The following is a 16,762-nucleotide window of genomic DNA, read 5'->3' on the forward strand; positions in this document are numbered from 1 at the left end:
ACATCACTCTACATGACATTGCTTGCATTCAAAATAATTATGCATGTAGTGTTGAATATACCATAGATACTTCTTCCTTCCCTTTATCATTATTGTATTATTATTATCATCATCATTATAGTTATCCCAAGATCTCCATGGAGTCAAAGACTCATCAAGGAAAGTCCCTTTATCATACATACAGCTCTTCATACCATGCCTTAAATACATTCAGATTCTCTGCAGACACTACACTCTCAGGCATGCATTCGAATTGATCATAACTCTCCATGCAAAAAACCTGCTTCTCATTCCCCTGGTTCACATCCTCTTATACAGCTCCCAGGGATAATCTCTTCTCCCCCCCCCCAATCCTCACCATTTTATGAAGAACCTTTCTTCATATATATTCAAATTCCAGAGACCAGAAACTACCTTAATCAATCACCCCTGAACAACTTCCAATATCTCTTCATCCTTTTGAAAACCAGGTGACCAAATCTGTGCAAGCAGTTCATATGATGAGGCCTAATCAAGGCCTCATACAATGGAAGCAGAAACTCCTTGTTTCCATAAGATAGTGTCCTCCAGATTATTGCCAGAATTCATTGTGTTTTACAATTTTGACAATATATTCCTTTAAATGTTAGATCTTTATTATTATAATTATTATTATCCCAAGACCTCATGGAGTTAAAGACTCATCTCGGAGGTCCTTTTATCACACACACAGCTCATCATCTGAGAAAAACTGCAAAGTATACCCTATTTGATCACAAAAGAAACGAAGATATTATGAAAGAATTAAACCAAGAACCAGTAATAGAAAAAATTAAAAAATATAAACATAAATGGATGGAACACGTTCAAAGAATGAAAACAGAAAGATTACCAAAACAAGCCTTAAAGTACAAGCCATTAGGAAAAAGAAAACCAGGACATCCTCTTAAACGATTCAACGATGACTTCTAAGGCCGGAACAGGCCATGCTAGGCCTAAATCCTTGATATGCATGATGATGACATTCAAACTCCTTGCAGACACCACACTCTCAGGCAAGGCATTCCAATCATTCACAACTCTGCACGAAAAAAAACCTGCCTCTCACACACCCTCCTTATACAGTTTCCAGGGATGACCTCTGGTTCTCCCCGATCTCCCACTATTTTCTGTAGAACTTCTCCACCATTGATCCTATAACAACCCCTTACCAACTTGTAGGACTCTATCATATCTCCCCTCTTCCTCCTGTCCACCAGACTCTGCAAATTACATCTTCTCAATCTTTCCTCATACTTGACATTCCAGGGGTCAGAAACTACCTTAGTCAGTCGCCTTTGGACCCCCTCCAACATCTCTTCATCCTTCTGAAAACCCGGTGACCAAATCTGGGCACAATAGTCCATGTGTGGCTTAATCAAAGCCTTATACAATGTAACAAGAATCTCCCTACTTCTACACATCAGTGTCCTCCGCATCATTCCCAGAAGCCTTTGTGTTGTCTTCACAATTTTGGCGATGTGTCCCCTAAATTTTAGATCTTTATTCACTATCACCCCCATATCTCTTATTTCCTCTACCTCCTACAATATATTCTCACCAAGCATAAATTCTGCATCCCATCTTTGTTTTCCAAATTTTAAAACCTTACATTTTGCAACATTGAACTCACATTTCCATTTCCGTGCCCAATCACTCAATCTATTCAAGTCTTCCTATAAGGCCACAACATCTTCATGGTTCGTCCCAACTTTGCATCATCTGCAAACAACTGAATATCTCCATCCAAATCTTCACCTATATCATTAATATACAAGTTAAACAGTAATGGCCGTAAAACAGACCCCTGAGGCACTCCACTAGTGACTTTCCTTTTCCTGGATATTGCACCCCCATACACAACTTGTTGATACCTATCATCAGATAGCCAGTCTCCAATCCAGTGCACTAATCTAATATCCAACCCCATCTGCTCTAGTTTGGCTGTCAACTTATTATGAGGTACTCTCTCAAAAGCCTTTGCAAAATCCAAGTATATTACTGTGTATCCTTTTCCTTCACTTTATTGTAATAAGTAAGTAGAGTACTAAAACATGACCTCCCCTATCCACCATCACTCCAAGATATATCCCTACCAAGAGTAAATTTACTATATCCCATATTTATTTACCACATCTTAAAACCTTACATTTTGCAACATTGATTTTGCAACAACGATTTTCTTCTTATTATTATTGTGCTATCTTCTATCGAAGGTCAGCGACCATCTTTGCGAACAAACTGTGCTCTTGTGCTAATCTGAGCAGTTGTACACTGCTCTTTCCTGGCCATGTCTTGATGTTGTCAAACCATGATATTCTTTTTCTTCCTCTAATTCCTTTGTCATCAATTCTTTCTACCAAAATAGTTTGTAGAAGTTGGTATTTGCTGTTTCTCATGATGTGGCCAAGATATGATGTTTTTCGTTTCTTGATTACTTGTAACAGATGTTTAGCTTTGCCAATGGATTTTAAGACATCTTCATTGGTAATTTTTTCTGTCCATGATATCTTTAGCATTCTTCTGTATAGCCACATCTCAAAGGCTTCGATTTTCTTGATGGTTGTCGCCTTCAATGTCCATGTTTCAACTCCATAGACCACACGTAGCATTTCAGCATTTGGCATCTGACTTCCATGTTTAGGTTTTTATTGCAGAATAGTGTTCTCATTTTCATGAAGGACTGCCGTGCAACTTCAATCCTTGTCTTTATATCTATTTCTGGATCCCACCGTTCATTTAGCCGGCAACCAAGATATTTATATCTTGACACTTGATCGATATTTTTCCCATTGAGTGTCAGTTTCATTGATGAGGCTGGATGTTTGTTGATGATCATGTATTTTGTCTTGTTGATGTTTATATTTATTCCCACTCTTTGGCTTTCTATGTATACTCTGTCAATGAGTTTTTGGAGATCCATGCAATTAGCACGGTGTCATCTGCATATCATAGGTTGTTAACAATCTTCCCATTTATTGTGATTTCCTCTGGACATTCTTCCAATGCTTTTTTAAAGATTACCTCTGCGTATATGTTGAACAGGAGTGGTGAGAGCACACATCCTTGTCTCACTCCTCTTTTGATGTTAATATCACTGGTGGTAATGTTGTCTAATTGAACGGTAGCTGACTGATTCCAACAACGACTTTAATAAATTTAATAACTAAATTTATTAAAGTCTTCTTGTAAAACCAAACATCTGCTCTACTCCTCATAGTTCTTCCCAACTTTGCATTATCTGCAAACAACTGAATATCCCCATTCAAATCTTCCTCAACATCATTAATATACAGGTTAAACAGCAATGGTTCTAAAACAGACTCCTGAGACACACCGCTAGTGACTTTCCTTTTCTAGAGGTATTGCTCTCCCATACATAACTTGCTGATGCCTATCAGATGGCCAATCTCCAGTCTGCTGCACTAGTCTAATATAAAACCCCATCCACTCTAGTTTGACCATCAACTTATCATGTGGTAACCTATCAAAAGCCTTTGCAAAATCTGAGTGTACCACTGTGTGTCCATCTCCCTCATCTAATGCAGCTGTCACCTTATTGTATTAAGTAAGTAGATTACTAAAACATGACTTCTGTTTAGCAAATCCATGCTGTTCATCAATGATAATACCACTGTGGTTAACCCGATTCTGGTTTCTGGTTTTCACTAACTTCTTCAACATTTTAACCACAACACCTGACACACAGAATAGCATATAATTTAATGACTGAATTCTGTTACCTCCCTAATGAAGTGGTACAATTTTGCCTTTGCTTCCACTCCTTTGGAATGTTACTCAATATGTAAGACTCATATTAAACAAATATGCCAAGACAGTTGTCATCTCCCTGGCACATTCCCTCAAAACTTCAAAACATGCGATGTTATATCACTACAGCCATATTAACATCAACTTTACCCCATTTCTCAAATATCTCTTGTTCACGCACAGTCTCTCCTCCTTCGTTTCCTCTACATTTAATCTCTGCATGATGTCACATTCTCAAGGATGAAGGACTTTTATGAACTGCTCATTTAATATTTCAACTATATCTGCTACAGCAGTTAATTTCATACCATTTTCTCTCATGAATGTCATCCTACCATAATCATTCTTTTTTTCTTCTTCTTTTTGCTGGCTGTATAACAAAAAAACTCTCTAGGTTTTTGTTGGCTTCATTAGCTAACTGCTGCTCCTACTGAATCTTTATTACCCTTACCAATGAAGTCACACCTCCTTGTCTGTTCTTTGTACTCCTTATGGAACTGATTATTACCACTTGTTTTATGTTTTTACATAATGCCTTCTGTCTCTGTATTGCACCTTTAATCTTCATTTGTCCATTTCACACCTACCCTATTTAACCTTCTGAACTTCGGAATGCATTTAGACATTTTTTTCTACTAGATGGTTCTTGAATAGCACCCAAGCAGCACTGATATCCTTTCCAACCAATTCCTCATCCCATACAACAGCTGCACGCTGTCTCCTAAGCTTCTCATAATCACCAGCCTTGTAGTTCCATATATACCCTTTCCTCTCAGAAGTCATAAAGACTTCTGAGAGGAAATTTGAAGTTTTTGAGAAATTTGAGTTTTGAAAACCAGAAAAAGAAATGGTAGTGTTGATAGATACTAACAATTTAAGTAGTGACAAACATAGTATGAGAGAAGATATGAAAGGTCTGTTGGAAGAAGCTAGAAAGAAATGTGAAAGAGTAAAAATTGTAGGATTACTACCGAGATATGATAGTACTGAGTTAAGAAGGAGGGCAAAGATAGCAAATGATTTCACGTGCAGGCTATATAGAAGATATGGATGTGAGTTTTTAGATGTGTGGGTGTGTGGGGTGTGTTTGATGGCAGAAATGATTTGTATAAGAATGATGGCCTGCACTTGAATTCATTTGGCATCAGAAACCTGGAGAAATTACTTCTTGGTATGAGATCCAATGCAGAGAGTCAGGGAAACTAGATCATCAAGGGAGGAATGGGAAAAATGTGTGTGAAAGTTCAGCTATGGTATACAAACGTGATAAAGATATGAATGCCTTTGAACATGGTTATGTATGTGGCAAAGGAGTGGAAAAATATGCTTTGGGTTCAGACCTTTTAAGTATGTCCAGGGAGGGAAAAGAGAAAATTCTATGTGAAAGAAGGAACTCGAGGTCAAAGAGTGTTGGATTTGCTCATAGTGTCAGATGGGATCTCTGTCAAGAATATGGCTATTTTACAACTAATTGGTGACAGTGATCATGCTATTCTTTCTTGGGAAGTATCTACTTGTATTGAAGTTCTGATTAAAACAGGCTACATGCTGAACTACAAAGCTGTAAATTATGATCGACTTAGAAGAATATTATCTTTGATCCCATGTATCAGTTGTTGAATGGAAAAAATGTCAGCAATGCATGGGAATCTTTGAAAAAGTGCTTAAATGAGGCGGTCTCAATGTATCCCTAGTGTTCGAAGAATAAATAGGTTGGGAGTGAAATGGATGTGCAGCCTTATTAAGCAAAAAATCCACAAGAAGAAGATGATGTGGAAAGAATATCGTGAGAATAAGAGTGAGAGGAGTTATGAAATATATAAATATATTTTATATATTTCAGGCCAGAAAAGTAACGAGTATTGTGAGAAAAGCTAAAACAGAGTATGAAAAGAAATTGGCCATGCAAGCTAAATGCAATCCAAAAGAATTTTATCGTGATATCGAAAGAATGAATGTGGAAGAATAACTTTATTGAATGCAGATGGTACACGAGTGTCGGAAGCTAAGGAGATTGTTCAGTTAATGAGTGCTGACTTTGCTGAGATATATCAACCAGGTGTATGTAACATGGTGCACGGTGCTACTGCTACATTGGATGAAGAATTAGAGGTTCATGAAAATGAGGTTGAAGAGCTCTTGCATAACTTGGATAAGAATTTGTCAATAGGTACAGATGGAATATCAGCCCATTTGCTAAAGGAATGTTCAGCTGAATTGGCTAGGCCCTTCGCACATTTGTATAAATTGAGTCTCAAGGAATGATACCACAGGAATGGAAGGAATGTATGATAGTTCCATTGCACAAGGATGGTGCAAAAACTGATGTGTCTAACTACCGACCTATTAGTATCTCTGGTGTGGTAGTGAAGATTTTAGAGAAGTTGGTAAGAACTCGCATACAGAAATGGGTAGACAAGCATTCTATACTCTGCAGGGAACACCATGGGTTTACTAAAGGAAGGTCATGTTTTAGCAATTTGCTCATATTTTATAACAATGTTGCGTCCGAGTTGAATAATGGGAATGGATACACTATGACAATGTTGGAATTTTCTAAGGCACTTCATAGGATACCACATGATAGGCTGTTGCGTAAACTAGAGAGTATGGGATTGGAATATTATCTATTGACTTGGATCAGGGGATGGTTGACAGACAGATATCAAAAAGTGGTATAAGTGGGTGTGAACCTGCCAGATTTAAGGTAGCCAGTGGTGTACCTCAGGGTTCAGTCCTTGGGCCATTATTGTTCAATCTATACATTAATGACATCGAGCAGGGTCTAAATTAACAGATGTGCAATTATTTGCTGATGATGCCAAGATAGGCAGGGCAATCAGGGATGCAACTGATATTCAGCAATTACAAAATGATTTGAATAGACTGGAAATCTGGGCAAATGAAAATGGCTGTCAGTTTAATGTTAGTAAGCGTAAAGTTACTAACTTTACGCTTACTAACATTGTAAGTAAGCGTAATTGCACTTTGGCATGATTAGAGTTCCAGCGGCATATTATATTAGCAGTGTTATGCTACAAGAAACTGAAGAGGCAAGGGATCTTAGTGTATTGGTGGATAAGAATTTAAAGTTCAAAGGTCACATAGCAAAGGTTGCAAATACAACTCAGAGGATAATTGTTATGTTGAAGTGAACCTTGACTTGTAAGGATAAGGAAGTAATTTTGCCTCGTTATAAGGCTTTGATAAGAACACACCTGGATTACTGTGTGCAGATTTGGTATCCCGGCTTTCAAGGAGATAAAGAAGCTGTTGAAAGGCTGCAAAGAAGAGCTACAAAGATTATATCCGGATTATGGGATTTAGATTATGAAGACAGATTGCGAGTATGTGGATTGCAGACTCTGGCTAACAGGAGAAATAGGGGTGATATGATAGAGATCTATAAACATTTGAATAGGTGTTATAGCATTTCAAATGATGAAATTTTTCATTATATGAAAGACAGGGAGAGAACATGGGGCATCCATGGAAGTTAAGGTTGTTCTCAGTCAAGAAAGGGTAGGAGCTAGGTTTAAGAGAAGGTGTGATAGTTGGGTTGGGTAATTTACAGCCTTCCTCGATGAGTCCTTGACTCCCTGGAGGTCTCAGATAATAATAATAATGTTAATAGATATTTATATATCAGTCCATTGTAAAGGACTGCAGTTATATTAGCAAATGTTCCCAGGTCTGCATTGCCAGAGAAGATTTGCTAATTTCTGTTAGCTGATTGTTGTATCAGTTATTCCTTGTGTATATATCAAACTGTTAGTATTAATTCTGAAGAAGGAATGAATTTATTATCACACAACATCTGTTACTGTTATTAATTACAAAGAAATCTGTTTGGTTTTTTTATTATTATAACATATATTAGCATAAAAGGTGATTTGCTTTTCAAATTAAGGATGACTTTTAAGGTTATGCTTTGGTACAAACAAATGTTAATATTGATTTGGTTGCTTTATACTAAGGCAGCTATTATGTTGATAGCTGCGAAAATGGCAGCCAAGACCTCCTTGTTCATTATACTCGTTGCCAAGAGTGAATAGGTTATGGTATGAAAGCAAGAGTGGGGGGGGGGGGGAAGAAGAGAGTGTATGTTGGAAATGTTTCATATTCAAGTGTAAGAAATGTGAGTTGTGTGGAAAGCAGGAGAATGAAGTAACTAATATTAATGATGCAAGGCAAGATAGTGAAAGTGTTGTGGAGAATGTGGAAGGAGTGAATGATAGTGCATAAAATATGAATGAGAGTATGAAAGAAGTGCCTGAAGGTAATGTTGTTAAGTTGACAGTAAGGAGTGAGATAGCACACTTATGTAACATTTTTCACAGGACAAAAGGTAAGCCAGCTGGAGAAGCAATCATGATGTGATGTATCAGGAGGGAGAATGAAAGAAAAAGTGAATGTGGAAAGTATGAAAGTGCAAGAAACTGGGAGTAAGGAGACAGAATTGTATAGAAATTAAATAATAGTAGGTGTACTTAATGACAAAGTGACGAAAGCATTTTCCCAGGTGTGAAGAGAGAAGATCAAGGATGTTAGCAAAGCTGTTGGTTTGCAGAGAGGAGAAGGGAAAGAGGAAAGAATTCATTTTGGCTGACACAAATGATTTGAAAGGTGAGAAATATGCAATGAGAGAAGATATCAGAGAGTTTCTGATAGAAGCAAAAAAGAAGAGTGAGAAAGTAAAGACCGAGTCTGCTGTTTTGGCATGACAGAAATGAATTCAGAAGGGCCACGATTGCTAATGAGTTAATTAGAAGATTATGTAGGAGGAATGGTATACAGTTTATAGATGATGTTTGGAGTGAATTTGATGGGTGAAAGGAGTTGTATATGCCTGATGGACTGCATTTGAATGGTTTTGGAATTTGATGTTTGGAGAAGGTGTTGTTCATTGAAAGGCTGGAAGTGCAAAATCAGGGAAACTAGAAGTATTATGGAGGATGAAGTCAACGGTGAGGTTCAGCTGCCTCCTGGGACAAATGAGTGTGTGTATATATACAGAAATGATTATGGAATGATGAATGCAGTTTCATCAGTTTCAGATCTGAATGAGTTGATAATGACATTACATGAGGATAATTGGGGGTCCAAGAGGTTGTTGAAATGCATGTACACGAATGACAGAAGTATCAGAAATAAGGAAGAAGAGTTTTGGGTATTGGTCACCTTGATTTGGTGAAAAATTATAGGCAGCAGTGAGACCTATTTGACAGAAAATGATATAGTTACAGGGATAGAATATAAAGGGCAGATATTTTTAGGGAGGATAGAGGGAATAGGACAGGAGGTGGGGTATTGTTGATGATAATTTATACTATTTTCCACAATGTTTTCATTTTTGCAGCTCTTTCTCGATATCTTTACTCATTCACTTACCCCCCCCCCCCACACACACACACTTTAACCTCTGACTATGGGTAAGCAGTCAGATACAGCTTCTCTCAAAGTTGAATGCAACCATATTATCCTGTTTTGAAATGTATTATAGTGTATCACCTTAAAGCTAATTAAATTGTTTCATTCATGTACTTGCCTGATCTTCCTATAATATATGAATTCAAAACTACCGCTCATAAAAATAACAACGAACCAAGTGGGATAAACCCATGAATACTAATGCAATAAGTAAGTCGCGACTGTAAGAAAGAAAAGGACAAGCGAGGGGGAGATAAATTTATGCTTGATCAAATAATCATTAACTCTCTAAAGGAGTCACCCTGAACAAGAATCCTTTCTACCTAGGTATTAGCTGGCACAGCATAAATATAAATGTGTTAATACTTATAGGGTGAACTTCTTCAGATTGTTTGTTTAGGACATAGAGAGGCCAATAGGACTGCAAAGCACTGAAGGAGAGAATATTTGATTGTAGAGTTTAAATTATAAGGGATAAATGTGTATAAGTAAGATACAGTGTTAGACGAGTTTTGAATTTAAGAAAGATAGGATGTTGGATTAGTTAAGAAAGGGTAGATAAAGGGTAAATAACTAATTAAGTAAAGAAAAAGCAAACAAGATAAGAAAAAGTCTCAACATAAATGGTGTAGCTGGTAGGATAAAGGAAAGCTATAAAACAATAGAAGTTAATCTAAACGATTAGGTACAAATGTATTATAACAAATAAGTAGAGAGATAAATATTATAAGAAAAACATCGCAACAGCACTGCTCTAAGATGCCTCCTAAGTCTGTCATAATCACTAGCTTTACAGTTTAACATAGAGTCTCCGTAGCTCAGTCGGTATAGACAAAGCCCTTTGGTCAGAAAGACCTGTTCGATTCCCATCCATGATGCAACCTTTATCTGGTCTCTTTCGACAAAAGATGAGTTAGCTGGTCTCGTATGGAGATAGGGGATTTTTTTAGCAGACCTTTGGTGGTCTGTTTTTGACTTCCAGTGGTTTCTTTCTTCTGGGTACAAGCATTTTGACAAACTACCACAAGAAGTTGATCTTTAAGTTGCAGTGTATCGATTTAGATATCATGCTAATGGAGTAGATTGGAAATTGATCTTCTGCTAGATATCAGAAAAAGAGTAAAAGAGTACAGGGAGAAGGAAGGTTATAAGTAGAGTTCCAGAGGATGCAAAACTGGGACATTACTGTTCAACCTTTATGTTTGAATATTGTCACTGGATTGTAGGATTATACTGTATTCAAGCTGGAATGGGAATATTGGTTTAACAAAGCTAAGTGTACGGTTTAGAATTTTGGATTCCATGAGTGAAGTCTCTATATTTTATTGGTAGAATTATACCAGAAGACGTGGAAGAGGCAAAGGACCTTAGAATGATGTTGGATAGATATTTGAAGTTAGCAACCATATTACAAAGGTAGTGAAAACAAACTTAAAAGATTGCTACAATATTGAGATAAGATGGTTGTTCCAGACTACATCTGGCTAACTTTGCTTAGATCTTGTTACTAGGTTTTGAGGGGGATGAAAAAAAATCTTAGTGAGGATATAGAGGCAGGATTGATATCATTGAAACAATCAAGCGGTATTTACTGGATGGACACTTGAGAGATATTCCTTATGGTAGAATAAGGGAAAGAAGCAAAGAAAGAGTAGTCATCATTTGTGGAAGTTACAAAGAGAGTGGAAATGTTTTTTTGTTTTTTTTTAAAAGGAGGGTGCAAGGACTGCGGACTGTATTACTTGAGTGGATAGTCCTAGTGCAGACTTTAAATGAGTTTAAGGAGTGGTATTATAGACTTTATTGTCTGAAGTGGATCTCCTACAATGAGGTTCATTACTCTAGAGGTTCTGAATAATAACAAGAATGGTAAATGAAGGCACGTAGAGTAATGTATTTTTACATAATCGTACAAATGATATTATCAACAAATAAAGTATTACATAACCATTTGCATCAAATTAATTGCCCTTTATGCAAAGATCGACAGATAGCACACATGTTGTACATACATTTTATTTAAAGTTATTTACAATGCACAATTGATAAACGATGCATATGTTATAAGACTCACATGGTCTTTAAGCTTTTCCTGAATTGCCTTCAGGTAAGCATCCCTGTTCTCCTTGATTATTTCCATTTTTTGTTCGAGGTTTTCTTTGGTAGATTGAATAAAGTTATTGTTATATTCTTGTTTCTTTTGAGTTACTTCTTGTTGCTTAGCACGTTTCTCAGTCCACTGGTTTAGTTTTTGACATTCCAAACTCTAAAATAAAATGACAGATATTCACAGCCATATAAGCATTTTGAATTTAAGAAAAAATAATGAAATAAATAACTAAAATAAATAATTAACTGTTCTTTTTTAAGTTCTAAATATTTTATTGTTTTCATGGTATGTACATTATTCATATTGCTTACTAAAGCATACATAATAAACATGAAACAATGTTTTTAGGAGTATGAGAAAATTGTTAATTAAAGATAATATAATTAAAGGTTTTATAATAACAAAAAGGTGAATGTACAGAATCAGGAAATTAGAGCGGCTAGAATAGATTAACGAAACTCTGGATGGTGGATTTGTATCCTTAGGGAGACAATGTATTGAATAGAGCAGTGCAAGGGAGAACTGAAACTGAGGTGTGCATTAAAAGAGGGAAATTTCAAAATTGGGAATATCCAGCTGGTCTTATATTTTAATGCCCAAAAGTGTTACAAACAAGTGAAATAGCTGCTGGTTTTGATCTTGTCTAGGTCTTGTGGTCCAAAAGTTATAATAAACTGGTGTGAGACCACAACTCTGCTTACCGGAGACCTGAAGGGGCTTGACAAAAAGTACCATGTTTGGTCTCTATAGGGTTTCCTAAATTATTTAAATCTTGCCCACACATAACACTAAATGTAAACAACAGATACAATCTTTTATGAATGTGTTCATTTAAAACACATTAGTGAAACATGCTGAAGGTTATGGAAGTTTATTCCAAACATTATGGAAGATTTCACCTATACAAACTTCACAAAGGGAATCAGCATGTACAGATAAAGTTTTGGACTATGAAATAGTTACACATCTACAGTTGTGTACAGTTGTTACACAGTTCCATCAACAGTTGCATCTGTAGAGGTAACTGTGCATGAGTTGTTAATTTTTCCAACAATTGAGAAAGTGATCATATGGTCATGACATGAAAGGTGAGTAGAAAAGTAGTAGTCTCCAATATAAAAAAATAAATACAGGATATATGCAGAAATGCAAGGTAGGAGACTATGGTAGCTTTATTATTATCACTCATCATGGGAAGTCCTGCTATGATACACACATACACATTGCTCATCAAACCATGCTTAAACTAATTCAGTGTATATGTACTCACCACACTCTCAGGCAATGCATTCCACTCAACAGAATTCTTCTTCACTCCCCTTGCTCACATTCTGGAATAAAGATACGACTTTGTTATTATTATTATTACCCCAAGACCTCATGGAGTCAAAGACTCATCTGGGACATCCCTTTATCACACACACATCTCATCATAACGTGTCTTAAACACACTCAAACTCCTTTTGAGTGTGTTTAAGAACACACTCAAAAGTGTGTTCTTAAACGCCACACTCTCAGGCAAGGCATCCCAATCATTCACAACTCTGCACGAAAAAAACCTGCCTCTCACTCCCCTACTCATACCCTCTTTATACAGTTTCCAGGGATGACCTCTGGTTCTCCCCTGATCTCCCACTATTCTCTGTAGAACGTCTCCACTATTGATCTTATAACAACCCCTTACCAACTTGTAGGTCTATATTATATCTCCCCTCTTCCTCCTGTCCACCAGACTCTGCAAATTACATCTTCTCAATCTTTCCTCATACTCGACATTCCAGAGGTCAGAAACTACCTTAGTCAGTCACCTTTGGACCCTTTCCAACATCTCTTCATCCTTCTGAAAACCCGGTGAACAAATCTGGGCACAATATTCCATGTGTGGCCTAATCAAAGCCTTATACAACGGAACAAGAATCTCCCTACTTCTACACATCAGTGTCTTCTGCATCATTCCCATAAGCCTTTGTGTTGTCTTCACAATTTTGGCAATGAGTTCCCTAAATTTCAGATCCTTATCCCCTATCACCCCCAGATCTCTTATTTCCTCTACCTCCAACAATATAACGATGAGTCTTCGGACTCCATGGAGGTGTCAGGAATAATAATAATATTCTCACCAAGCATAAATTCTGCATCCCATCTTTGTTTTCCAAATTTTAAAACCTTATATTTTGCAACATTGAACTCACATTCCCATTTCCGTGCCCAATCACTCAATTTATTCAAGTCTTCTTGTAAGGCCACAACATCTTCACTACTCTTTATGGTTCGTCCCAACTTTGCATCATCTGCAAACAACTGAATATCTCCATCCAAATCTTCGCCAATATAATTTATATAAAAGTTAAACAGGAATGGCCCTAAAACAGACCGCTGAGGCACTCCACTAGTGACTTTCCTTTTCCTGGATATCGCACCCCCATACACAACTTGTTGATACCTATCAGATAGCCAATCTCCAATCCAATGCACTAATCTAATATGCAACCCCATCTGCTCTAGTTTGACTGTCAACTTATCATGAGGTACTCTATCAAAAGCCTTTGCGAAATCCAAGTATATTACTGTGTATCCTTCTCCTCTGTCCAAGGAAGCAGTCACTTTATTGTAATAAGTAAGTAGATTACTAAAACATGACCTTCCTTTAGCAAATCCATGCTGTCCATCAAAGATAATACCATTGTTGTCAACCCAACTCTGAATCCTAGTTCTCACAAGCTTCTCTAACAACTTAACCACAACACCTGACACACAGATAGGCCTATAGTTTGATGCTTGAGTTCGATCACCTCCTTTATGAAGTGGCACAATCTTGCCCTCCTTCCACTCCTTAGGAACTTGACCGAGTGCAAAACTCGTATTAAAAAAATATGTCAAGACAGGTGTCAACTCCTTGGCACATTCCTTCAGAATACATGGTGATATATTATCAAGTCCCACAGCCTTATTTACATATAGTTTACTCAACTCCCCAAACACGTCCTGCTCACTTACAGTCAGTCTCTCCTCCCCATCATCAACTACTCTCAATCTCTCCATGAAGTCACATTCACAAGATTGCAAGATCTTTATGAACCGCTCATTAAGTATCTCCACCACACATTCTGCAACAGCTATCTTTGTACCATTTTCTCCAATCATTGTCATTCTTCCATAATCATTCTTTCTTTTGCTGGCTACATATCAAAAGAACTCCCTAGGATTCTTTTTGGCTTCATTAGCTAACTGCTGTTCATACCTCTCTTTAGCTATTCTCACCAACCAAGTCACCCTCCTTGCCTGGTCTTTGTAGAACTCATGAAATTGGTTACTTCCACTTCTCTTATGCTGCCTCCACAATGCCCTTTTTCTCTGTATTGCATGCTTAATCTCTTTATTCATCCATCTCACACCTAACTTATTTAACCTTCTCACCCATGGTATACATTTAGACATTGCATCCACTAAATATTTTTTGAAAATCCCCTAAGCTGCATTGATCTCTTTTCCAGCTAACTCCTCATTCCATGCTACACCCGCAAGCTGTCTCCTGAGCTCTTCATAATTACCCCCCTTGTAGTTCCACATATACCCTTTTCTCTTAGGGTTCCTCGCACTGCTTCCATATATAGTTTCATGTTCTATCCCTATCCTCCCCATGTTTAAGAAAAAGCTCTTCCACATTAATCCTGTAACAACTCCTTACCAGCCTGTATATTTTAATCATGTCTATCTCCTCAACCTTCTTCTTTCATCAACAACTCCTACAAATTGCATTTCCTCAATCTTTCTTTTTATCCACATTCTAGAGACGAAACCTCCTTAGTCAATTGTCTCTGCACCCTTTCCAGTATATCCTAATTCCCTAGAAAACCAGGTGGCTACATCGGTTTACAATAATCCATATGTGGTTTGACCAAGGCCTCATACCCACTGACAAAGTTTGGTTAAATCATCCTGTAAAGCAAACAATATCTGCTTTACTCCTTGTATTTCTCAATAACTTTGCATTGTCTGTGAACTGCATATACCTTTTAGTTGCTTTTTTCTTCCAGGATATTGTACACCTACACACAATTTGGTGATACCTCTCAGACAATCAACCTATTATTCAAGTCACTAATCTATTATCTAACCCATCCTTTCCAATTTAATCATCTTAGTCATTTAATTTAATCATTTAATCAAAATCTAAATACAAAATTTAAATCTTAATACATACAATTAGTAGATTGCTAAAACATGCTCTCTATTTAACACACCCATGCAGATCAACATAGCATGAAGAACTCTGCTGTTATCAACCCAGTCTGGATTCTAGGCTTCACCAACTCTCCATCATCTTAACCACACTTTTCTAGTATATATAGATTGTTCATAATTAGAAATGTTATAATTTTTTTGTATGAAGGACAAAATTTAGCCCTGTTTCCATTTCTTTGGGAGACATACCCTGTTGCAAAATTCCTGTTAAACAAGTATGTGAAGGCTATCGTTAACTAATGAAACATTCCCTTAAAACATGCCGTGATTAAGTTTTAAGTTTGAAGGAAGTGTATAGATTGAATTTGCAAATAATAATAATAATAATTATTATTATTACGTGACACCTCCAGTGAGTCCAAAGACTCGTCAAGGGAGAGCACTTACTCTACAGCTCTCCATCTCCACCACTTAATCCACCAACTACAGCGAACCACATCATCTTGATCTCTATCCTTAGTCAATTGTCTACCAACACCATCTGCTACCCACCACTACCACTAGTATTTTCACAGACAATCACAAACATCCATGCCCACAGTGGGATTCGAACCTGCAACCTTTTGACTGGAGAGCGAATATGCCGACCACTCAGCCAACCAGGCCAGCTATTTGTTCAGAGGTTCCTTTAAGTTAGGATATTGAATTCTTTTCACATGAAATTTGTAATCTGATAGAAGGATGATATAATAGTTTTGTTCCATTACACATGAGATTGCTTTTATTTTATATATATATATATATATATATATACACACACACACACATATATATATTTACATGTGTAAGCTGTGAAACTTTTTAAGTAAGTCTAGTACACATGATCCATTAAAACTATTTATTAGGAAAATTAGATTGGAGAAAGTAAGATTTAAAAATCTTACTAAGGAAATAAACGAAATAAAAAGTTCAGAAAGTTCATCACTGTCCTAATGATGGAATTAGGACAGTGATATGCAGTAAATGAACTTCATTGAAGATACAAAGAGATTTTTAGCCAAAAAAAAAAAAATTAAAATTAGGAGATACTCTGATGAGAGATATTAGTCTTCTTCTTCCTATCATGGATTTTAGGTCCTTTGACCTGTTCCAGTCTCATGGCGTTGTCTTTTTCCTTTTATTTTATATCCATATAGCATTTTTGGTAGTCTGCTATTTCCCATTCGATTTAGATGCTCTAACCATTTT

The 16,762-nt window shown here is 36.8% G+C and overlaps 1 protein-coding gene and 1 long non-coding RNA gene across 3 annotated transcripts in view; one reads left to right on the forward strand and one right to left on the reverse strand.

Annotated features, from left to right (window-relative positions):
• The window catches only part of LOC150095220 (uncharacterized), a 92,222-nt gene that overhangs the window by 33,901 nt on the left and 41,559 nt on the right, over positions 1–16,762 (forward strand). The window lies entirely within an intron of this gene.
• Positions 1–16,762, reverse strand: part of LOC150095221 (stathmin-like) — a 90,466-nt gene that overhangs the window by 16,854 nt on the left and 56,850 nt on the right. For both annotated transcript variants that reach the window (XM_090410143.1, XM_090410142.1), the window contains one exon: positions 11,294–11,485. In XM_090410143.1, coding sequence (XP_090266269.1) covers positions 11,294–11,485 — 192 coding nt within the window. The remainder of the gene's footprint in view (positions 1–11,293; positions 11,486–16,762) is intronic.

This window comes from Typopeltis vanoorti, chromosome 20 (assembly GCF_054136105.1).
Source record: "Typopeltis vanoorti isolate ZY-2024b chromosome 20, IOZ_Tvanoo_1.0, whole genome shotgun sequence".
Taxonomy (NCBI): Eukaryota; Metazoa; Arthropoda; class Arachnida; order Uropygi; family Thelyphonidae; genus Typopeltis; species Typopeltis vanoorti.